The 24,358-nt window shown below is 38.1% G+C and overlaps 1 protein-coding gene across 1 annotated transcript in view; it reads left to right on the top strand.

Moving 5' to 3' along the window:
• Positions 1-24,358, top strand: part of Plxdc2 (plexin domain containing 2) — a 403,081-nt gene that overhangs the window by 280,892 nt on the left and 97,831 nt on the right. The window contains exon 6 of the mRNA XM_050152598.1: positions 12,947-13,065. Within this exon, the coding sequence (XP_050008555.1) occupies positions 12,947-13,065 (119 nt within the window). The remainder of the gene's footprint in view (positions 1-12,946; positions 13,066-24,358) is intronic.

The raw sequence follows: 24,358 nt of genomic DNA on the forward strand, positions 1-24,358 counted from the left end.
TGTGTGTGTGTGTGTGTGTGTGTGTGTGAGTGTGTGTGTGTGTATGTGTGTGTGTGTGTGTGTGTATGTGTATGTATATGTATATATTTATGTATACATAGAAGCATCAATTTCTTATCAACATTATTTTTGGCATTTTCTGGTACACCTGGGGTGTAAGTACACCACCTTTGCTTGGTACTGTCTTGCTCTGGTACAGGTTAAACTGTTAGAAGTGATACAAAATAAATGCATGACAAGATAGCTGTTCACTCACTGGTTGACACACTCATTTGCTCATTCAGAAAATGTTTACTTGCAGCTGTTGCACAGTAGAATCCATGTGTGACTATAGACAGAGATTCCCATAAAACAAACTTGTATTTGACACCATTTGCAATAAATCCTTTTTCTTAAAAATATCTAAAGAAGTATAAGTGTAAAATTAATGAACCTTAAGTAGAGGCAAGTGGTATATTCTTTTTTTGAAATTCAGTTTCTACAATATATTTTCTGCAACTTGTGCATCAATATGCTGAACACATCATAAACTATGTCAGATGTATTTAAAATTTATTTTAGAAGATAAAATGTTCTTCGCATTGAAATACGAAGTAGGCCATTTTAAGTTGTACCAGACATAATGACAGCCATCTAAAGCCTGTATTTCTTTTGCGAACATATAAAATGTCGCAGTCACTGTTCTGTTTTTGTGAGGAGACACTACAACCACAGGAGATCTTATAAGAGAAAGCATTTAATTGGGGCCTTGCTTACAGTTTCAGAGGCTTAGTCCATTATCATCATGGCATAAAGCCTGGTGGCAGGCATGGCAGGCATGGCAGCCATGGTACTAGAGAAGTAATTGAGCCCTACATCCTGATCTGTGGGCAGTGAGAATGACACTGGGCTAGGCATGGGCTTTTGAAATCTCAAAGTCAATCCCCAGTGACATATTTCCTTCAACAATGTCACACCTCCTAATCCTTCTAACCCTTTCAAATAGTGTCACTCAATGGTTACTAAATTTTCAAATATATGGTAGTTTTAGGGAGACAGTCTTATTCAAACCACTACATTCCACTTTTTGGCTCTCATAGATTTATAGCCATATCATATTACAAAAATGCATTCAGTCTGACTTTAGAAGTCCCCATAATCTTTTCATGGTCTCACAACTGCTTAAAAGGTTCAAAGTCCAAAGTCTCTTCTGAGCTCAATGTAACCCCTGTAAACTCAAGATCAAAAAGTAGATCACAGAACTCCAGAGTACAATAGAACAGAATATATGTCACTATTCTAAAAGAGAGAAGGGGGAGCATAGTGGGGGAAACACTGTGCTAAGTAAGACCCAAACCCAATAGGTCAAACTCCAAATTCTGCATCCCTGTGTCAAATGAAAATGAGATCTTCAGATCTCAAACTCAATAAAACTCTGTTGCCTCCAAAATCTCTCTCTCTCTCTCTCTCTCTCTCTCTCTCTCTCTCTCTCTCTCTCTCTCTCTCTCTCTCTCTCTCTGTCATCCCAAACCCAGTTTGAATCTTTCCTTAGAAGGCATTCCATGACTCTGGTATCTCCAACACTTTGGAATTTCCCACACAGTCCAGGCTTCACCTTCACAGTTCCACTCAATAGCATCTTCACGCCTCCCTGTAGGGATAACTTTGACACATGGCTTGGTGTCAGGGGCTTTTCTTAGCCACATTCTTGTACACTTAGCTAAAAAGCCAGAACCACATAGCTAAAGATGCTAAGTTCTGCTTCTTTATGGGGCTGGAACCTGACCAGTTTGTTCAATGACATCAGCACAAGCTTTTTGTTGTTGATGATTTCCATCACTTACTAAGCTTTTCTTTCATTCCTTTTTACAAGTTGGAAACTCAGCTGGGTGAGGACTTGCCCTGAGGTCCCTTATTGGATAGAACCTTTGGCTTTCCTTTAAAAATTTTGTCTCCCTGAGCACTACAAACACCTCCATTACACTTCCAAGTGCTCCTTATCACCTCAGACTGTACATTTTATATTTCTCTTCCTTCTCCTTGCTTCCTTTTCTTATAAACCAACCTAAGAATAATTGTGAATAACCACATGACACAGTCAGTCCTAGGCTGTCTTGGAATCTTCTCTGCCAACGCCATTCATCTAAAACTTTACAATTTAGCCTCAGGCAATTTTTTGAGACAAGGACAAAAAGGAACCACATTCTTTGCCAGGATGTCATAAGAACAGATGGTCTCTAGGTCACTTTCTAGTAGTCTTCCCCTCTGAATCCTCTTGAGATGGCCTTTACAGTACAAAATCATGCACAGTACTGTCTTCTATGCTCTTAAAAGAATGTCCCATTAAGCCCCACTTTAAGTGTCTAATCACTATTCTAGTCAGAAATCTCAAATTCTTCCATTTTTCTTCAACAAACAGCATAGTTAGGTCTATCACAGCAATACTCTGCTCCCTGTTACCAACTTCTACCCTAGTATGTGGAAGGGTCTTTTGTGTGTGTTGATTTCATTGGTTAATAAAGAAACTGCTTTGGCCCATTTGATAGGCCAGCCCTTAGGTGGGTGGAGTAGACAGAACAGAATGCTGGGAAGAAGGTAAGTGAGCCAGACATCATGGAGCCAGCTGCCAGGTCAGACATACTGAATCTTTCCAAGAAAGACACCACTTCGTGGTGCTATGCAGATTATTAAAAATGCGTTAATCAAGATATGAGAATTAGCCAAGAAGAGGCTAGGGCTAATGGGCCAAGCAGTGTTAAATGAATTCAATTTGTGTATTGTTATTTCGGGGCATAAGCTAGCCAGGCGGCTGGGAGCCAGGTGGCAGGAACACATCCCGCTGCTCCTTCTACAACCCCAGTCAGTGTTCTATTGAGAAGAGACACCATGAGCACAGCAACTCTTAAATGATGAAGTATTTAATTGGGGACTTGCTTACAGTTTCAGTGACTTAGTCCTTTATCATTATGATGGGGGCATTAGGGAAGACATGGTAGTGGAGAAGTAGTTGAGAGTTACATCCTGATCTGTAGTCAGAGAGAAAGGCATGTGATTAATAAAGGCATTAGAAACCTCAAAGCTCACTCCCAGTGACACAGTTTCTTTAATAAGGTCATGCCTCCAATCCTTCTAATCCTTTCAAATAGTAGCATTTCTTGGTGACTAAGCATTCAAATATATGAGCCTATGGGAGCTCATCCTTATTCAAACCACCACTAAAGTAATAAGGGAAATAATATATCATTAAATATTATTAAAAGTCAAATAAAAGACTCTAGATCTTAGAATGATAAATGAATATTTACTTTGATAGCTTATTAAAATGTGTAATTTTGAATAAGGACATAAAAGTATAGGCAAAGAATAATTTATATCAGAAGAAATACATTTAAAATAGAATTTTGTGAAGTATTTAAGTTATCAAATACCATTTGTTTACTCAAATGACAAGGTTTTCCTTTTTGTAAAATAAATTGCTTTCTCATGTAATGTATCCTAATCATAGTTTTGTCTCCCCTACCCTCCATATTCCTCCCCACTTTGCTTCTGATCCAGATCCACTCCTTTTCTTTGTCTAATTAGAAAAGAAACAGTATTCTTAGGGATAACAATATCACATATATATGATATTGTTATCCCTAAGAATTTTGTATTATCTTTAATATATATTATATTTTATAATCTTTAATATATATTATATTATATTATATTTTATATGTATTAAAGATAATACAAAGCTAACACATAAAAATATTAAAAATCATACAAACAGAATGAAATGAGATAGAAAAGCAGAAAAAACATATACATACAGAGATCTATTTGTTTGCACACTCAGGATAACCTTAAAACACAAATCTGGAAACTATAATATGTGTGTCTCTAGAATTTTAATATATACATTGAATTTTAAAATAGATGATAGATAGATAGATAGATAGATAGATAGATAGATAGATAGATGGATAGGTGATAGAATTTTAAAAAGAAAAAGAACAGCTCTGACACAATAGTTTGTCTACTCTTGGCTATTTATTGCTGAGCATGAAACCTATCGTTCAGAGTAGTTTATTTCCCCCAGTGAAACTCCATTGGAAAACACCCTAAAATTTCATTTGCAATAGCTTCTGGGTTAAGTATGGGGGTGTGTATCCATTTCGTTCAGCTCTAGGAACTCTTCTGGTGTAGAACCATGCAAGTCCTGTGCATTCTGTTAAGGATAATGGTCCAGGAGCACAGGATGTTTTTTGTTTTGTTTTGTTTTGTTTTTCTTCCTTCTTTTTATTTATTCTTTGTGTCTTTTATATCATGTGCCTCTATCCCATTCATTTCCCTGTTCCTTTATGTCCTCCCTCTGCCCCTTCAACCCCCCCAAATATAAAATAAAATAAAATTTAAGAGAAAAAAGAGAAGGAAAATATCAGTCTTGTCTTGGAAGCTGTAGTGTGATGCAGTGAGTTAGGCAGTAAACCCTTTATAATACATATATTTACTTGCAAGTGTTCATTGTAAAGTGTCATTGGACTGGTTTGAGGCCTTTGGTTTCTGTTACACTATTGATGTTGGGGGGCTCACTGCAATTCCTTTCAACTATCCTACTGTTGCCCTGCGTTATGGAGATCATGAAACTTTGGGTCTGCGGGATCAGTCCTTTCACATGCTGCAGCAGATCACAGATGAGTTGGATGTTGGGGTGGATCAACACATAACCCTAGTAACTCTTCCTTGCCCTAACCACCAGGGTGTGTTCCCTGCATAGTTTACCCCTTATGGTGATGAGCAATAGATAGGGCCAGTTCTCCTGCTTTCATGTTCTCGGGGTCAGATCTCTCACGCCTTCACCTCCAGGGCCAACTCTACTGTGTTGTCCAGACATGGTGTAGGGGACATTCTCCCAAATGATGCAGCTGATGAGAGACAGGGCCATCTCAGCTCTCCCAGTCTTATGACTTCAGGGCCAGCTCTCAGCTGCCTCAGGTGTTGATAGATGTGGGTGCAGCATTTCTACCCCACCTAGGCCTCCACATGATAGATGGGCAATAGGGACAGCTCTTCCATGCTCACAACTCTGGGCCTGGCTCATCCATACCTACACCCATGGGGTTGGCTCTATTGTGCTACCCACTCAAGGTGCAGGGCCTATTCTCCCAAGTATTTCATCTAGTGGGAGGGGTGGGGGAGACAAGGGCAGCTCTCTCACCCTTATGGTCTCAGAGACAGCTCTCCCAAGCCCATGCCACCACATGACAGTTGAGTAGCGGGGACAGGCCTCCATACTCACAACTTGGGGCCTGGTTCCCCCACACCTCTGCTCTTGAGGTGGGCTCTATTGTGCGGCCCTCTCAAGGTGCAGGGCCTGTTCTCCAAAGTGCTGCACCTGGTAGTTCGTAGGAGCAGCTCTCTTGCCCTTATGACCTCAGGGTCAGCTCTCCTACCTGCCTCAGGGATTGATGGGCAGGGGCATCGCTCCCTCCCATGCCTCCACATGACAGGTGAGTAATGCGGACAGCTCTCCCATCCTCACAACTTCGGGACTGACTTACCCACACCTCTGCCAATGGAATTGGAGAAAGACAGAATGTTAAGAACCAGGTTTTTATGTTGCCAACATAAAAAGTCATAAGTATATTGAGTACTCTTTTCTCCCATATGTTCTCATGTTGTTTATCCCTTTCTTAAAATTATTGTTTAAGGTTAATATAAACTGCTCCAAGTGGCCTCTAAGTTTTCAACACAAATAGCAACTCTGTTCTAAGAAATCTATCTTTAGTACCTAGCATAGGAACATAGGACATGATGTGTCACAATAAATATTCAATGACTGAATAAATTAAAAACATAAGTAATTAAGATGAATTTTTATTCCTAAGAATTTTGGAATGGTTACCACTCAAGAATAAAGTATTTTCTCTCAGTGATGTAGCTTCTGTATGATAGCCAAGCGGATATATAATTCCCAAGATATAGTGAAAGCTGCTACTGCTATGTAATTTATTAGCAAATGAAGCAACTTGAAACACTGTACAGCTTTTTATGTCATAGAAACTTGCTGAAGTAGCTTCTGAATTGATCACGGACGTCTACTGCAGGATGGAATAAACCTCCCTGTGGAGACAGTTGCAGGCCACACAGATTCTTCTTAAGTTAAATTGTTAGGATTAAAGCAACCACTTTAAAAGCAAGCTGATGCTTCTAAACGTTACAACTATCCAGAAAGCTGCTATGTGAGGCATGATAATAATGTGCAAAAGGGGCTCTATAAAAATAGTATCATCTATTAGAAAAATAATTTGACAGTTCATAAATAGCAAATCAGATAGTACAGTTCTTAACAGTGTTGAGAAATCTGATCAAGCATAGAATCAGAAGTTGACAGTGCCCTTTGGTCAGTAGCATTATTTTACACTAGTTATGCTTATATTTTGAATATCAAAAGCTTCCATTAATGATTGGGTAATTCAAGTATGTTTCAGGAAGCTGAATTCTGATACTGTCTGGGCTGCTACAGCACTCCTGTGGGTGGCTGTGCATGCTGAATTATCTTCAGAAAGTCAGGTCAGGTAGGTCAGGACAGGAGGTAGACCGCTCAGCTCTCTCAACTATAGACTGGGTTTTTTAACTGGTGAGTTTGCTTAACTTCTGTACCACCATTGTTCAGTGCAGCTAGCAGAAGGCAAATCACTCTAAAAGGCACCCATATTCACCTGCCTACCATTTAGTGTACAGCCTCTGCATAGAACAAAATCTGAACATTAAAACCTTGGTTCTCCAGCAAGCAAAATAATAGAAATATTAATAAAATTTTAAAACTTAATAAAAGCATATACTAAAAGTATTTCCATTTGTATTATAGAGAAACACAAAATAAGCAAATGTGGGCCCACTATGCCACCCCAAAAAAATAAAGCTTTTGGCATGCATTGCTAGTTTTTACCCATTGCTAATAGTTTTTTTTAGAAATATCTTCACCAAAAATTGCACTCAAGTATCAATTTATGTTAACCTCTCATTTATACAAAGAATGGGAAGCTATTTTATTTGTATTGTAAATGCAGAAATCGCTTGAAGGAAATAAGTATCCTTCCCACATTTCAGGAGCAGAAACAGCTATATGCAGGTGAATTGTCTCTGTTAGAGAGACTTGGAGACGGCTAATGGTCTATCATTACCCATACCACAGACAATGGCAGAGATACACATTAAAAACCCTTGTGAGGTAGACACGGGGGCAGGATCGAAAGACTCTTGTACATATAAAATTATGAAAAACAATTTTTAATTAGCAGTGTGTTTTCATATTTTCCAGTCTTATGACATGATACCATAGACACAGTGATGTCTGTACAAAAAAGAGTCTTTGTCTCCACCTATGTCAGGGCTGAACATTTACTGTGATTAAAAGTTCCAGACTTAAGTTCAACAATATTTTGGTGTTATTTCTATTATATCTTAATATAAATATATTTTAACATCCTTTGAAAGTTTGCAACCAGTTAATCAAAATATTTAAAATAACAAAACTATTTTAAAAAATCTAGCTCTGTAATCATTACTAATACCCAAAGCAGCTACTGAGTATTAATTCTACCACACAACAATAAATTTTAAAGATCAGATAACAGATAAATTTTGTCAATATGTATATTTTACTCATTTATTCCTATTTCCTTTTGACACAAATTCTTTTAGCTCCAGAATTTTATATGAAATTGGCTCTCTTTGGTCTTCAGAGCAAAGGCCTGTCCTTCAGTGGGCTTCCAACCTCTAGACTAACAGAGCAGAAGCCCCTCAATGCAATTAAAGGTAGCAAGTTGTGATAATTTAAAAGAAAATGGCCCTGAAAGGGGGTGGCACTATTAGAAGGTAGTGTTGGAGCATGCCTTGTTGGAGCAAGTTTTGTCTTGTTGGAGGAAGTGTGTCACTGTGGAGTGGACTTTGAGGCCTCATATATACTCAGTCCATGCCCAGTGAGACAATTTCCTGCAAATCAAGGTGTGGGACACTCAGGTGTCTCTCCAGTATCATGTCTGCCTGCATGTCACCATGTCACACCATGATGGTAATAGACTAAACCTCCGAAAATGTAAGTCACTCCAGTTAAATGTTCTTCCTTTATAAGGGTTGGTCATGGTGTCTCTTCATAGCAATAGAAACTCTAAGAAAAAGTTGGTACCAAGGACTATAGGGTATTACTGTTATAGGCCTGACCATGCTTTTGTTTGAAGGGATATGGATTATAGGACTGTGGCTTAGAAAAGCAGTTGAACTCTTTAAATGCTGCTTAATGGGCCATACTAGTGGAAACATGGAAGACAGTGGTGCTGAGTGTGGTTGAACTGTGGGTGCTGGCTCAAGAGGTTTCAGGGGTGAAGAATATTAATATGTGGCCAAAGATTGTTATTGTGGTACTTTGAAGAATGTGGCTGCTTTTTGCCCTTATCTTTCAGAGACTGAAGTGAAGTGTTTTGGATTAATTTCATTGGCAGAAGAAATCTTAAAACAATCTAGTATAGATTTCATCATGTGGTTATTAGTGGTAATTCAATGAACATTTATAATGAAAAGAAGCAAACTGAGCAAGGAAAATTATAAAGTGTAAAATCCAAGGGGAAAAAAAGGAGCATCAGAAAGTAAAATAGAGAACTAAGTACTGTGTTCAAGGAGATAAACAGATTAATAAATGGAACAAAAAGAATGGTGATCTCGGGGCAAGATCTCACCCAGATAAATTTCCAACTTGTAAAGAGGAATTAAAGATCTACAGCGTGGTATGCTAATGTCTGCCTTTAATCCCAGTGTTGGGGAAAAAGAGCTAGAGGATCTCTGAGTTTGAGGCCATCCTGGTCTAAAAGCAAGTAAAAGGTCAGCCAAGCTTAGGCAGAGAAGTTACCTTCAAAACCAAAATGTAGGTGAGGATGTAATTGAACAAGTGATACATGTTTCACCCTCAGCAAACGGTAGAACTTGGAAACTCTGGCCATGAGATTCTGGCTTTAGAGTTATGAATAGAAGACAGGGACTCTGCAATTTGCCTCTGCTATTAAGGAAAGACGTTGAGGCCAGGGATGTGTCAGAGTTGTCCCTGAATGGAGACCTAGAAATGCCATTGTGTGAAGCTGTGGAATTGAAACCTGAATTGTCTTGGAGGCTCCAGGATATTGGAGATGCCAGAGCCATGGGATACCTGCAGAGGAAAGCTGGTCACAGGGAGTGGAACCAGTACAATAGTAAGAAGTATGTTGCCATCAACAAGATGAAAGGAGATGGAGATCTGAAGAATGTTTCCACATCATACATGGTGATGCAGAGTTTGGAGTTTGCCCAGTTGGTTTCTGGTCTTGCTTTAAAATTTCCTCACTAAGCTTCTTTCCTCATGTTTTGGAATGGTAATGCATACCCTGTGCCATTTTATGTTGGAAGCATGTAATCGTAATCTGCCTTTTTATTTTGATTTTGTGGGGGTTACAGTTTAGAGATTGCATGAATCTTAGAAGAGGTTTTGAACTTAAGACTTTTAAATAAGTTTGAGACTGGTATATGAGAGTATTAGGACTTCTGAAGTTGCCTGAATGCATTGTGTTTTCCATTATGATACAGCTACAAGGCTTTGTGGGTGGAATGTGGTGGTTTGAAGGGAAATGGTACCCAAAGCTAATGACAATACTAGGTGATTACTATTCTCATACTGTTGCCCATTCTTTATTTTGTAACCACCACCCCCCTTTGTTCCCAGACAATTGGTCTACAGATCTCTGAGCTTGTGGTTTCTATGACATATAATTTTGTTTTGGGACTTTTTTTCTTGTAATTAATTCAAGTATCACTTCTTCCCTCATTCCCAGAGACAAGTATTGTATGTGTGGCCTTTATTGTCTGTTCCTTTGCCACCTTGTTCCCATTCCTGCTCATTATTCTACTCCAATGTATCTAGGTAGCCTATCTTATCAAGTCTAAGTCTCCTGACTATATGACTGTCTTTACCACATCTCTGCCCTTGCAGCCATGCCTGTAGGCTTTGCTAGACATATTAGGGGCTGTGTGGAGTACAAGGCTGTGGGATTAGGTGGGAGGAATGAGAGAAGCCCTAGAAGCCTGCTCAGTAGACAATGGAGGCTTAGCGGGACACCCAGAGTAATAAGGTTGTCTGACAGAGGAGGTTGGGATAGTAGCAGAGACACAGAGTTATGGTCCTGAGTCCTTAAAGGCTTCAGCATCCTCTGGGGATGTGCTTGATGTACAAACAGTTACCTACCAAGCAACCCAAGCCTGCAATTCTGCCTTTTGGGGAGACTGAGATAGTGACCTACCCGTGATACAGAGTGAGTTCAAGTCTATCCTAAATAACATAATGAAACCTTATCCACAAATAAGAAGTAAAAGTGACCTAGCTCAGTGGAGTGGGTGCATAACTTGTGCAATGGCCTAAGCTTAATCCCCAGTATTGCAAAAACAAATGACCCAAACAAACTATCAGCCCTAGTCCAAACCATTAGTCAGAAACCATAGACAAGTGTCCCAGCCGGTCCCAGTCTAGGGACATCTCCAGGTGATTCCAGTGCACAGCAAACTTTAAAAACAGCAAGGAAACATACAAATTGTTTAGAATCACTGACAGAGAGATAACTACCTGGATCTAAATGGGAAGCTGGCCATTGCAATTGAAAGCACAGGGACTGCTGTAGAACCAGACTTGTGGGTTTAGAATAATGCTCTGGAGTTGAATGGCCAAGTGTTCTGAGACTCATGAAACCAGTCCTATGGGTTTCTATCCTCCCACGAGGATTTGCCTGGATCTCAAAACTTTCATATGCCTCAGAATCTCTAGGGTGATTTTGGAAAAAAAGATACAGTTTCATCTCCTCACTTCAGAGAACTCTGTAGACTAGAAAACAGGGTCTTGCTGATCTGAGCGGCTTGTGCTGTCACGTGGGACTATGGTGTCTTTCAGGTCAGAGCTGCTGCCCATAGCCATGTCTGTGTCCATGATACTACAGCAGCCACAGTCTGAATTGATGTCTGTGGTTCCTGTTGCCACTGGGGGCTGTGCAGATGCACAGGGCCTGGTCAGCAACTTGAGACCATTTGGTATCCTAGGGCCATGCTGTCACTGAGGCCATTCTTATCTGGGTAGCCTGTGCTGCCACAGAAGTGGGGCATGATGAGGTCTGGTCCCAAGTACTGCTGAGGGCCATGTCAAGGTCCATGGTCCTGCTGCAACTGAGATCTGTGTTGATGTCCATGGCACATGGTACCACACAGAGGGTCACAGGAACCATGTGTGTTAAAATCCAAGGGCTGTGCTGAGCCAACCCTACCCCTCACTGGCCCTGGAATAGTTGGTCCTAGCTCTTTCTGGACACTGCACCAAGAGAACTGGTTCTTCCCCTCATGGGAGAGCTGCCCATTCTATTGCAAAATGGCCCCACTTCTCACCACAGGCATGGTAGACTGACTTTGATCCTGATGACACAGGCCTAGGAGAGCTGGTTGTACCCATCTTGAAGGGGGCAGTCCCAGTGCTCAGGACCTACCAGCTTAGCTACCACCCAGACCCACATCCCGGTCCTTGGATTGGTCAACCTTAACATCTACCCCATCTATGACCTGTTGGAGAATGTGAAAGTATTGGTCTTGCAAAACAATAGCCTCTGGGACAATAGCACGATATCAAGAAAAGTTTTGGTGAGGGTCCAGTAATGTTAGAGTGACAAAGTCCTTGAACCAGACCAATAACTCATTGCAAAGGACATTTTGTGGGTAGGGTTAATTGGACAAAATTGTATACTATGTAACACACCATAACTCCCAATGCCAATAAGATATTAACGAAAAGGTGTTGCAAAGATGGAGGAGTGAGGTGGCTTTTTGTTTTTAATTAACCTGGGATTGGGGGATGTTGCAGTGGTTAGGGCACATATGGAGGGATTGGGAGGTGAGTTGAATTGGGATGCAGGATGGGGAATTCCCAAAGAATCAATAAATGATTAAGTTATTTTTTAAAAACTATCTGTATTTTAAATTAAGCCCGAATTGGTGATGATTTGGGTATGTTAAGCATCACTCGGACAGTGTTTAAGTAAAGGGTTTCTATAATGCCATGCATGCTTTGGATACAGGGTGTGTGTGTGTGTGTTTATTTGTTATAAACATACTATATGTAACATATTTAACCAAAGATTAAAAACCAACATTTAGAGCTAAGTGAAGGTCATAGCTGTTCATTGTATTCTTAAAGAATGTTAAAAGTCAATGAAACCAAAGCATGAATTCTCATTGGTGACACTTTTAAATTCACATTTTGCCTCAATAGTTTTATATAAAGACAGAAGGATTAATGCCCGAGAGTAAGTTGTACACCAGAGCAGTTTCAGCCCATGTCCTTCAAGGGGGCTTCAGGAATCAGCCCAGGACCCTGTAGATTGCTCTCTAGGCTCCTGAAAGCAAAACAGCAAAGATGGAAGGAAACACAGGCATAATCCATATAAAAGAGAAGTCCCATTATCTGTAAAAGTGACCCCTTCAGTAGAAGAGTAAACTTGTGAGTTTCAAAAGGCTTTGTTATGTTTTTATGTGTGTGCTTAGCTTTTCTAAAGTGTTCTTTCTTAGAATTTGTCAAAAGTATTTGAAATTCATTCAATTCACCATGCTGTTTAGAAAGTTCCTCATGGAAATGGAAATTGAAGCAGATAGCATCCATTAACATCAGTGAAATTATCTTCCACCATCCTGGGCAGAAGCCCCATAGACATAAAAAATAGCATACATATATATATATATGTGTGTGTGTGTGTGTGTGTGTGTGTGTGTGTGTGTGTGTGTGTGTAACAAAATCCCAATTGCCCATATAAAATTGAAATGGCATAATGACCTGATTTGATATCTAGATAAATGTGCCTATGGATGTTCTTCCAGAATTGGCTCATGTGTTTTTCTCCTGGAGTTACTCCATTCTTCTTTTGGGTTCCAGGCACAGCACTTGTTGTCCAGTGGGACCATGTCCACCTGCAGGATAATTACAACCTGGGCAGCTTCACATTCCAGGCAACACTCCTTATGGATGGACGCATCATCTTTGGATACAAAGAAGTAAGTGACAAGTTTAAGATGTTTCTTCCTGTTGCCCATGATCAATCCTTGAAATGTCAAGATATTGTTGTCAGGAACTTCAAATAATTTGCCTGGTTTCGTTTGCTAAATAAAGATACCTTGTTTTTTACCTAGGATTATAGGTTGAAATTTGGGATATTGTTTTATTTTATTTTCTGATATTATTGACATTATGGTCCAAAAATTTATGAAATTATTGAATATTTATAGCATTATCAGAAAAATCTAAGAAAAGAAACTGACTTTTTAAGAATTTTTTATCTCTCTATAATTATTCATATTTTTAGGTTTGTTGGGCTTGGCCTGTTGATTCTTATTTTACTCTGATCTCCAAATATTAGTTGACATGAAAATGGGTAATGTAGTATTCAGAGTGCCAGGAAAGTAACCCCTATAATTTTTCTGGCTAATGTTCATTAAAATCTGATAGATTTAGATTTGAGTAGATTTAAAATTATTAGGGCCTTACTGACCAACGGAACAAGAGAACTTAAATTGTATCTTATTTCATATTAACAAACTGACAAATGGAATTTACTAAATTGTAGCCATAAGCTCTGTAGGATGTTTAGACTATAATAACAAAGCACTTGATTCCAAACTCTCCAGACAGTATAATGGAGGTCTCCTAGATGAAGGATATACAAATAAAGTAACAAGGGCAGCGGATGTAAATTTAAGGCACTTGGTGGTTACACGAGTAATTCTGACAATGTAAATTATTAGTGGGTGTGGTTAAACCATAGTTAATGTGTAGTTGTCATACAGATCTATATCTTCCTTTCAATTTGAGAATTGTCTTTTCTTTTGATAAAAGAATCCCTCGTTGTCAAAAGATTATGGATAATAAAGACAGGATTCACTGTGGCCATCTCTATGAAATCTATCTATGCCAAAAAGTGAACATTATAAAAAAAATTAAATAAAACAATTTTCTTAAAAGTTACTGACTATGTTGGTTAAAACAATTTTCTTAAAAGTTACTGACTATGTTGGTTATTTTCATTCTCTGGAAAAGATTTTCCACACTGAACTTTATTTCCTTGGGGCACTCTGCAGATGGAGAATGGTATGAGATATGTCCTTATCTAAATTGCTTTGTCCAGAGCTAGATCTAGATATCATTGCCCACTGCAGTCTTATGTCACCTTCCCTGGAAGATAGGAATAGTTGTCTGAGAAGAGATCTTAGAGGGCTCATGCATACCAGGGTTTATTGTACCCTCAGGGGTTTGCTGGAATGTCAGTGCAACACCCAGGAATGGTAGTTTTCAATTGTTTTAATTATCACTGTTGGTTTAAACTGTTTCTGAAGAGATCATGGTCAGTAAGTCTGATGCCTTCCATCCTACCCCCTGTCAACACTTGTGTTCTTATCCTGGCCTTGTCTTCTGTGGTCATAATCTAAGTTGCCATCTTACTCACATGCTTCTTGAGGCCTGTCTCACTTTGCAGGGTTCAAGCTAATTCTTCTGTTCCCTCTCTGTTCTCAGTTGGCTTTTCTATTTTTTTTCCATGTTTGTCCATTTTATTCAAAGAAAAATTCCTTTTGTGGTTTTTGTGGTTTGCCATGGGGACTTTTATACTGACAAGCAGTTTGATATTGCTTGACTTCCTGGACTGGACTGGGGCAACACATCTCTGCTCTGTCCTGAGTTCACAGAAGTGCTTTGCTGGCTGTTATTTGCCTTTCTACCCTTTTTTTGGAGAGCAGTTTTTTTCCTTTTATTTCTGATAATTGTCATACATTTCTCTGTGTAAAATATATTGTTAAAAGGGATGTAGCTCAGTGCTGGAATGTTTGTCTAACATAAACAAAGTCCTAGGACCCATCTTCAAAAACACAAGAAAAATATGTTTCTGAATCTTATTTTGTAAAATTTTCCAAAATAAGAGTTTCTTTGCAGAGCTAGGGAGATGGTTCAGTTGATAACGTTCTTTCCATGCAAACACGAGGCCCTAAGTTTGATTCCCCAGAACCTGTGTTAACAACAACAACAAAAAATGTGTGGTGGTATACATTTATGAGTCTAAGACTAGGGAAGGAGAAACAGACAAATTCCTAGGTCTCACTGGTCAACCAGCCTAAACTGTTGGGCAAGCTCCAGGCCACTGAGAGATCCTCTTTAGAAAAATGAGGTGAATTGTTCCCTAAGAATGGCATCTGCGGAAGACCTCTGACTTTCACACACACATGCACATATGTGTGCCTACACACATAAACTGCCTTTCGGGTAGCAACTAGATGTTCCCTGCACTTTAAGAAAAATGTTTGTGACACCAAAAGAAAAAAAAATAGTGCTTTACAAAGTTTATCACCTTTTACAAAGTGCTATGTATTATAAGCTGTTCAACTAACTACACATGTAGCAGCCGGCTGTTCAACTACACATATAGTCTCCAGCTGTTCAAATGCACAGGTAGCACCTGAATGTTCACCTACAGTTGTAGTATCTAGCTGTTCAACTACACATGTAGTATCTAGCCGTTCAATGATCCCTGGATACTATATAACTTCATTGTTTCATCAAAGCATCAGAGAAGGTGTGCAATGAATGCTTGTGGATTGATTATAAAACTATGTCTTACATCATTATTTATAACATACAAAGCTGAATCAAAAAGAATCAAATGATGTGCTTAAGACACACAATTAGATAAAGTATAGTCTAGCATAAGATCTCTTTATTTGGTGCTCCCAGCCTCTTGACCTCCCCCCCCCACACACACACCAAAAGACTATGATAACAACTCATAAACCAACTTATTTGTGTTTTCAATAAATCCTTATCAATAGTTTCTGTTAATAATCCTTTCTATTGTGCTCTACCACTCTGTACAAACATAAGGATAGTCATTAGAGCTATTTTTGTTAGTCTGTAAAGCCATGATTGAAACAAGATGTGTTGTAAATAATAAAATTCTATGTACCCTGAATCAAGAACTGAAATTGTAAAGAGAAAAGTAAGCACAATTCCCTCTGTCCTTACTTGCTTTTTACATGCTGAGGACAGCTTTGTTTGATTGTGCTGTGTTTGGAGTAAGGGAGAAGAAAAAAATCTTCCTTGAATAAATTCACAAGTATCGGACTTAGTTCCATTGCAAGTTAAATCTAATAATGCTTTTCATGCAAAAATTGAATTCCGTTGCTCTCATTATATGATTCTTTTAGTGACAATTGTGCCACGCATGCCAACCACTCACATGGCCTCCATGTCTGCAAGCTTCCAGAATATTCATTTTCAACGGCATTAATTTTTCACAGTGCTGAGTAGATAAGGAATGATCAATAAATTAGAAAATCCATTTTCACCTCCCATAATAATCTTGCTTCTGATAGGACTGAATTAGGGAATCGCTGCTGCTCCCTAAACTGTGCATGGGTATGAATTTGCTCATTGCGTTCACTGTTTCTTCAGCAGTGCCCAGCTGTTCTCTGCAGCTGTCTCATGAGAGCTGAAGTAGCAGCATAGATTCCTTCAGATAGTTCCTTTTTCTGAGGTGGTAGGTTGCATTATTCAACCAAAGGTTTGAAATCCTGCTTTAAATTGCAGGTTCTTATAGTCATCTGGCTGCTTATTTTAGCTAACATCAAAACAATTTACTTGTGGTAAAGCCAAATTAGGAAAACCCATATATTTCTTTTCAGTTACCAACTGCTGCTGAACTGTACTGTTCAATCTAGACATACTTTTTTACGTTTTACCAACTACAGATTTACCTGAGAAAATCAAACACCTTACTAACAATACATCTATCTATGTCTCTGAATATAACATCCCTTTCACAGTTTGTACTCACTCTTGTCTGTAATCATATGAATCTCTTTGTATATTTATCCCTCAGTCTTTTTCCTCTAAATTTTCTCTCATCAGTCGTGCCTTCTTGCATGGTAATTTCTGATCAAATGTTTGGCCTTCTTTATATGGTACTGAGTGATATGTTTAGGATTATAATGTTATCTTCCTCTAGAGAGCACTTTCCTGGTTTGTCACTGAGGTTGGACAAATACTTCACTCTCTCAGTGGAGACTTACTCAGATTTGAGGCTAGTGGGCTGCTATGTAGCCTTGACTTTAGGGCTGTAGTCCTTTAGCTATAACTAAAGGAGCCTAAATATCTGTATACTTTTTGCCTTAGACACTGGAAGCCGCTTTTTCTCATCAGAAGTTCTATTATCTTTCCAGGCTCTCAGTCTGGAAAGTCTATGACTGACAGGTGCCTTCAGGGAAAGTAGAAGTGGTTTTGCCTCTGTGAATGTTTTTCTCCATGTCTCCAGGTCTTGACCTTTCAAGCCATGAGATTTGATGGTCACCTCTAAATTTCTGGGTTTTTTTTCTTTTCATATTTAATCTGTTTTTCTTGTTTGGTATTAGTAGTAGACATGACATAGAATAAGTTTGTCATATCTAGAAGTAAGAGTCAGTCTCAATTACTTTTAATAAAAATTCCAAAGTTAATTAAAAATCTGGCCTATTTTTAGCAGTTCCTATATGCTAGGCATTAACCTCTATGCTTAAAGTGATATCATTTCTCCCACAGAAAAACAAAAGGTACCTATTTGGTTTTGATAGGAAAGAAATCTTAAGTAGTCTGATAGGCTAAGTAACTTTCCCTGAATTATGAAACAAAACTTTAACACAATGATAGATCTAAGTATAGTGTTACCTTGTCTCCTTACAAATTCCTTTTTTCTCAGTATTATTGGCTCACTTACCTTGTTATTCTCAACTGTCTTTTCTGGTTGTTTGTTTTTGCATTATCAGTCACATTGAGAAGTAGGTAAAGGAGGCTTGCCTTTCCACAGCATTTATCTTATTATTCACTACTATTTTTTCAACAAGAAGAACCTCTATGTAAAAAAATACATAGATGGCATAAAATTGAAAAATCAAATATCTAATTCTTTTTCTGCTAATACCTAGCAATTATCCCAAATCCCCAAAATTGTATATTATTTTCAGTAGCTTCTGAGAGGCGAGAATTGCCTTATTACAACTGGCACGGACTGAAATTTGGAGTCTCTTGGTAATCTAACAAGGAATACACCTCTAAACGGTGTATTATATGAAAACTGTAGCTTTAAAGTCTGATATCTCAGCCAGTGATGCCGCCTCCCCGAATACACCACTTTAGCTTAGAGCATACTCTTTCTCTCACCTGCTTCATCTTTCCACACTTGAACAAGGTGTTCTGCTGATACTCTAGGCATCCATTAGAAAAGGAAGTGACTCTTTGTAATGAATATAAATTTGATTATTTCTATTTGATAAATTCATTTAAGAGACAATTATGACCATTGGGTTATTGCGATGAAATTAAAAAGCCACACACATGTACAGGAGCATCATAGATAACAGATACACAGCTTAGAAAATGACCTATCACACCAATTTCCTTCAAAAGCAAATCTTAGAGGAGGGTCACTGTGGAGAAATGTGGCTATTTGTCAAGTGAAATCACTTTTGATCTATCCTACCATTGAAGTATTTAAAAGTGATATTCCTCAGTATGGCATTAAATCCTTCTTTGGTGGAGAGCATAGCTAATAAATCGCCGAAAGCCTCCAGTCGTGGGTTTCAGTTAATTCTTTTCTTTGAGGACTATTCCTTTTAGTTAAGCTATAATGATACTTCATACATGGTTATAGCCTAGAAATTTTAAGGATGAGCAGTTGTTGAATTGTAGAATTTATGAGGACAAGATAGAAGATGTAAAAAAAAGGCTCAATAGTGAGACTATCATCATTTATGTATAGAGTAAGTGTCTTCTATGTTGGTTGCTATATGAATAAGAATGTCTGACCTGTGCAAATATAATACATATTATATACATGCATATATATGACCAGAAAGTAGAAATCAGTAAGTAGAAAAGTGATATATGCATATGTTTCATGTAAGATATATATACACTATTCATACATATACATATATATGGTCTGTTTGTGTATGGAAGAGATATAGATCAATGCTTGGAAAACCAGGAAGGAAAAAATGCTGATGTACACTTTGTTAAGAAATACTTATAAGGGACATGTTAACACAGATGATTCTCTGAATTTTAAATGTATGCAAATTGTATTTCCTTTTACTTCATATATTATTTTGTTAATAGCAAAGAGAGTTTGAAGATACATGGTTGTGCATGTGTGTTTATTAGATTTCCTATTGAATAACAGAGAAATTTGGTCTATCATCCCAGGAAAATGAGATAAAAGATAAAAGGTTCATACACATAAAATATTAAAATAAAAAGCTTTGGTTTCTTGGGGACATTTTTTTTGTTGTCTCTAATACTAAATGACCAGATAAAAATGAAGTTTCCAGTAATTTGTCCCAGCTCTGATAGTCACCCTTCCAAACACACTCTTCAGTCAAGCTCCGGCTGAGACCTGCACAGCCCATTAGACAGATAGCAGCATCCATAATGAAAACAAATGAACGTTTCAGAACAAAGAACAGGGAGAAAAAAATCCATGACCTCCAATTCTAGAGTCCTGTGTTACCTCCTCGATACTGAGACCTCAATATAAGCCCAGGTTGTGAGAACAGTGCGGGGCCTCTGTGTCCACAGAATGACATGATAATACAGAAAACAAAATAGATTTTATCTTTGAATCATTTACTAAGGCCAAAATATTGTGCCTCAGCCTTGCTTAGTCCTCATTTTTCTGCCATAACTTTGTCGAGTGTCAGCCTGCTTCCCTTCTTAATTTGCCCCAATATATTATCCAGAGGAAACCTTGTTTCAAATAATAAACTCTTTTTAACTTGTCAAATTAAGAAAATAATTAAATATGTTGAAAAGAGAGGATTTTGGATGCTTGGGCGAGCCGAAATGGAAGCATATTTTGTCTGGCACTAACACATCCTTTCTGTCTAGGTGTGGAACTGTGCACTTGCGAACTGCTTCTCAGGAATTTATACTACATGTCACACAAAGGTCCATTTCCAATTTTGTTTGTTTCAATCATTAAATAACAGTAGTTTTAGACACACAAAGACAATGGAAACACATTTCTGTATAATATAAGATACTTCAGGTTAGGGGTTCATAGTATCTTGTTGCTGCCCCATTATGACTGACCCATAGATCACTAAAACTTTCTATATAGAAAGGGTTAGGAATACAGCTTTCTATAAGTTATAAAGAGTTTGGGAATTTTGGCAAATTATTTTATCATTGATTTACTGACTTAGATACTTCATATTTTAAGTTTAGGTTACAAAGTATCGTGACAGTAAGATATATTTTCCTGAAAATTTTGTACGATAAGTGAAATAGGTTAACCTTCACCAAGGCAGCAAGGAAACTACACACCATTCTTTTTTGCTGTCAATGAGCTCAGCCGTATTCGTTGACCATAGTTAAAGTCATAGTCTTTGGTATCTATAGGTAAAAAAAAAAAAATACACCCCCAAAAAGGCAGAGAAGAAAGGCTATGTGAATACTAAGCAGAGAAATACAGATTTATTTCAATATGAATCACCTGAGAAAGGCTGCTTAGTTCTATCTTTTCTTCATTAATCTCCAAGGATATTAGGTATTTAATTCAATTGGCAAAAGCAGCATTTCAAAACCTAGATAGTAATTATTTCATCAAAAGGCTCCTGTGACTTCTAGGAAAATGTCGGAAATTGAAAACTCCTTGTACATTTTCATTTTAATATTTAATCAGCACAAAGCATCAGAATTCAAGCAACTTACTCTTGGAGCCCATGGCATCTTAAAGGAGATCTTAGGAAGCCAGTGGCAATATTGTAAACTGACTGTCCCTCTCCCATTCCTCTTTGACTCCTCACCCTCCATACCTTTCCCTTCAGTTCTTCAGGGCTTCCAGTGTTCTCTGCATGGGCAGGGGACACTCTTCTTCTGTGCTACATGATGACCATCTCCCTGAAGCTGAACAACATGACATCTCTTATGACACACAGAACTGATTTTCTTGCAATTGACACCAAACTCATGGCACCAACTCAATCTCGCTTCTCTCAGTTCCCTTGTCAAGTCCTTCTTGACAGTGGTATGGATCCAGTCCATCAAGGATACATCCTTTGGCATCCCTTGCATCCTGTAGACTAGGTATCATGCCCTCCCCCAGATAGCTGTAATACCCTCCTGATGAGCTTCTTTTCCTCCCTTTGCCCTGCCCAGTCTTGATTCCATGGCAGCCACTGTGCTTCTCTCTCATTGTACAAATGTAAAGGAATCCCCCTCTTCTTCATACAGATCTCAAAATCTTCTCTTATGTACTTTTTTTTTTTTGAACTTGGACTAGTTTATGGAGGTGGATTTTGTTTGGTTGGTTTTATTGTTGTTGTTGTTGTTGTTTGTTTTGCTTTATTTGGAGATCATTTTATGAAACCCAAGCTAGTCTGGAACTCTCAGTCCTACTGATTTGACTGCTCAACTGAAGGATTTACGGGTGGGCATTACCATGTCCAAGCTACTTTTTCCAAACTTTTTGAAGTATAACCTAGTGCCATAGCCATAACTTCCAAGGGATAAATATCCCTTTGTGATTTGCCCCTCTCAGCCTCCCACCCCTTGCTTCCTTTCTCTGCTAGAGCAGGAAAAATAATACTTCACTTACTAAACTCCCTCAGGCCATTTACATCCGATGGATTCTACCAAGAACTGTTCCACATGGCAGGATCTTTCTATTATTTTCATTTCTGATGCAAAGTCATATTAGAAACACCTTCCCCAACTCTCCTCCTTACAGAGACACCCCCTTCTCGTGCACCAGGCTTTTTCTTTTAAGCCACCAAGCAGCTCTGAAATCATGACACAGAGTTTTAAATGCTCAGTCTAGCCTAGGCACATTTCTAGATAGTCCTTTTAACTTAAACTAATCTGTTTCTCTTTATCAACCTTTTTGCCTTGGGAAAATTTGCCTTTTCTTACTTTCTTGCTTTCTCTTTGTCTGGCTGGCTGATGGCTACCTGGCTTCTTGCCCCAGACATGTCTCTCTTTCTCTCCTCCTCTCAGTATTTCTCCTTTTTCTTTTCAAGCCTGTATTTCTTCTCCTATTTATATTCTCTGCCCCGCAGTGCCACCTATCCCTCTCCTGCCTAGCTACTGGTCATTCAGTTTTTTATTAGACCAATCAGGTGCCTTAAGCAGGCAAGCTAAAAAAAAATCAACACATCTTTTTATTATCAAACAAATAACAAATACAGCATAAACAAATGTAATACATATTTGCCTGGATAAACAGATAATTCACAACATTCCCCCATTACTCTCTATTTAGTCACCTTATTTTATCACCTACTTGAGACCCAAGCTCATTCTGGTAATCTGTGTTGTTGTCTTTTTAGCCTGCTGTGGTATCAGTCTATATCCCGTGAGTTGAAATCTCCATGAAAACAAGGTCGTTGCTGTGTTCTCTGAGTAATTCTGGTTAATCCGTTGCTACACACTGTATCTTAATTTATATCTGATGAATGAATGAATGTATCTTGGCTTACCTTATCAAATAGCAAGAACATTATAACTTTTCAATTAAACAATTTCTGGGTAGGAGATATTTTTAGAAGTTTATTTTCTACTCTATGTTCCCATATTGCATTAAGACTCATAATGGGATAATACACAGAAGAGAGAGGTTTTCACACTGAATGTCTTAAAATCAAAGCTTCAAGAATATGTATATTTCAAGACTGGTGGCAAATTAAATAAGCCTTTTGATTGAAAATGAGGATTTTTTTTACTTTCCTTTGTATAGAAAAAAAGAATGTTTAGTTTATAATTTTGTTTGAATCACTGTTAATACTTACTTTACTTATTGAAACTTGAAAAAGTCAAAGTATCTATGGGAGACATAGTTCCATAGTAAAAGAAGTTGCTGAACAACACAAGACTTTAGTTTAAATCTTAATGCTCATTTAATCTCTGGGTGACTTTTCATGCACCTGAAGCCACGGAACTATGGAGCAGGAGACAGGAGGATTGTGGGGGCTTGCTTTGTGCCAGTTCCAGCTCCATGTTCCATAAGAGACCTGTCTCCAAGAAGTAAGGTGGAGGGTGCTAGAACAGGACACTCAAACACTACTTTGTTCTTCACATATGCATATGCCTACAGGTGTGCATAACACACTCACAGACACACACACACACCACAAAACAATTTGAGGACTGAAAATGTCCTTAATGTTTTACTAGAAGATTCTAATGTTTTTAGTAGAATTTCAGAGAAACTTTATCTTATGTAGACACAAGCATTAAATTTTGTCTCAACTATTTAATCTAATACAGAATGTATTGTTCAGGTTGGCTATGTAAGAGATTACCCTATTTAAAGCTAAAATCAATCCCTTTCTTACTACTCATGTGATAACTGATTTAATTGGTGGTTCTGCTGATCAGGGTTGGGCTATGCTACTTTCAAATGTGTCATTACACACAATTCCTGTGTATCATCTATTATCTGGGAGATTTACCAGCAGTTGACTAGTCAAAGATGAACTCTTCTAGGGAAAAACAAACAACAAGAACAATAAAATGTTTTTGTATCTTGATTACATCATAAGAACAATATACATTTTTCCAGACAGTGACAAGGATCAAGAAAAAAAATGAAAAGTCCACTAGTACTTTTTTTTTCGTGTTTGTTTTTGTCATATTGTCAGCCCCACAGTACAATGCTGTTACAGAGTCAGAAATCAATACAGACTGGAGGAAACTTAAATTCAGCCCATGAGTATAATTAATCTACCACAGGCATAAACACTGGAGGAAAAGAGTAGGCGTAGATATAAACTATAAAGGAAGAAAGAAGAGGGATGGAGAAAGCAAAATTAAAACAAAAGAGGCTTGGGAATGAAACAAAATGGGAAAGAGTTAGAAAAGTGGGGATGTATAGTCCGGAAATTAAATTGCCAGAAGGATGCAGGAGCTAAGATACATGATCTGGAAAACATGGTCAGCTGTGTATACAAGGTATGTCTTAGGGCATAACAGGGTCTTTCAGTTGATGGTTATGTAAGTTTCATCCTGAAAATGGGAGAGGAAGAAGAGAATCCTACAACTCATGGTGTTAGAGATTGGAAACAGGTGACCAGTGTTAGTAATGAAACTTTAATTTTTATTCGAAAAATGGTAAGAATGTAATTGGCAACAAGGTTTTTCTTGAATGTTTTCGCATTTTTTTGTCTTCTTTAACTTGGGAATCTATATAAAATACCCTTTACATTATGTTAGCACTTCACAACCTAGGATAAAATTTTGGTACTAATAGAATAAAATTATTATATTATATTATTTTTA

Source organism: Alexandromys fortis, unplaced genomic scaffold (assembly GCF_014885135.2).
Source record: "Alexandromys fortis isolate MF-2015 unplaced genomic scaffold, M_Fortis_MF-2015_v1.1 scaffold_54, whole genome shotgun sequence".
Lineage (NCBI taxonomy): Eukaryota > Metazoa > Chordata > Mammalia > Rodentia > Cricetidae > Alexandromys > Alexandromys fortis.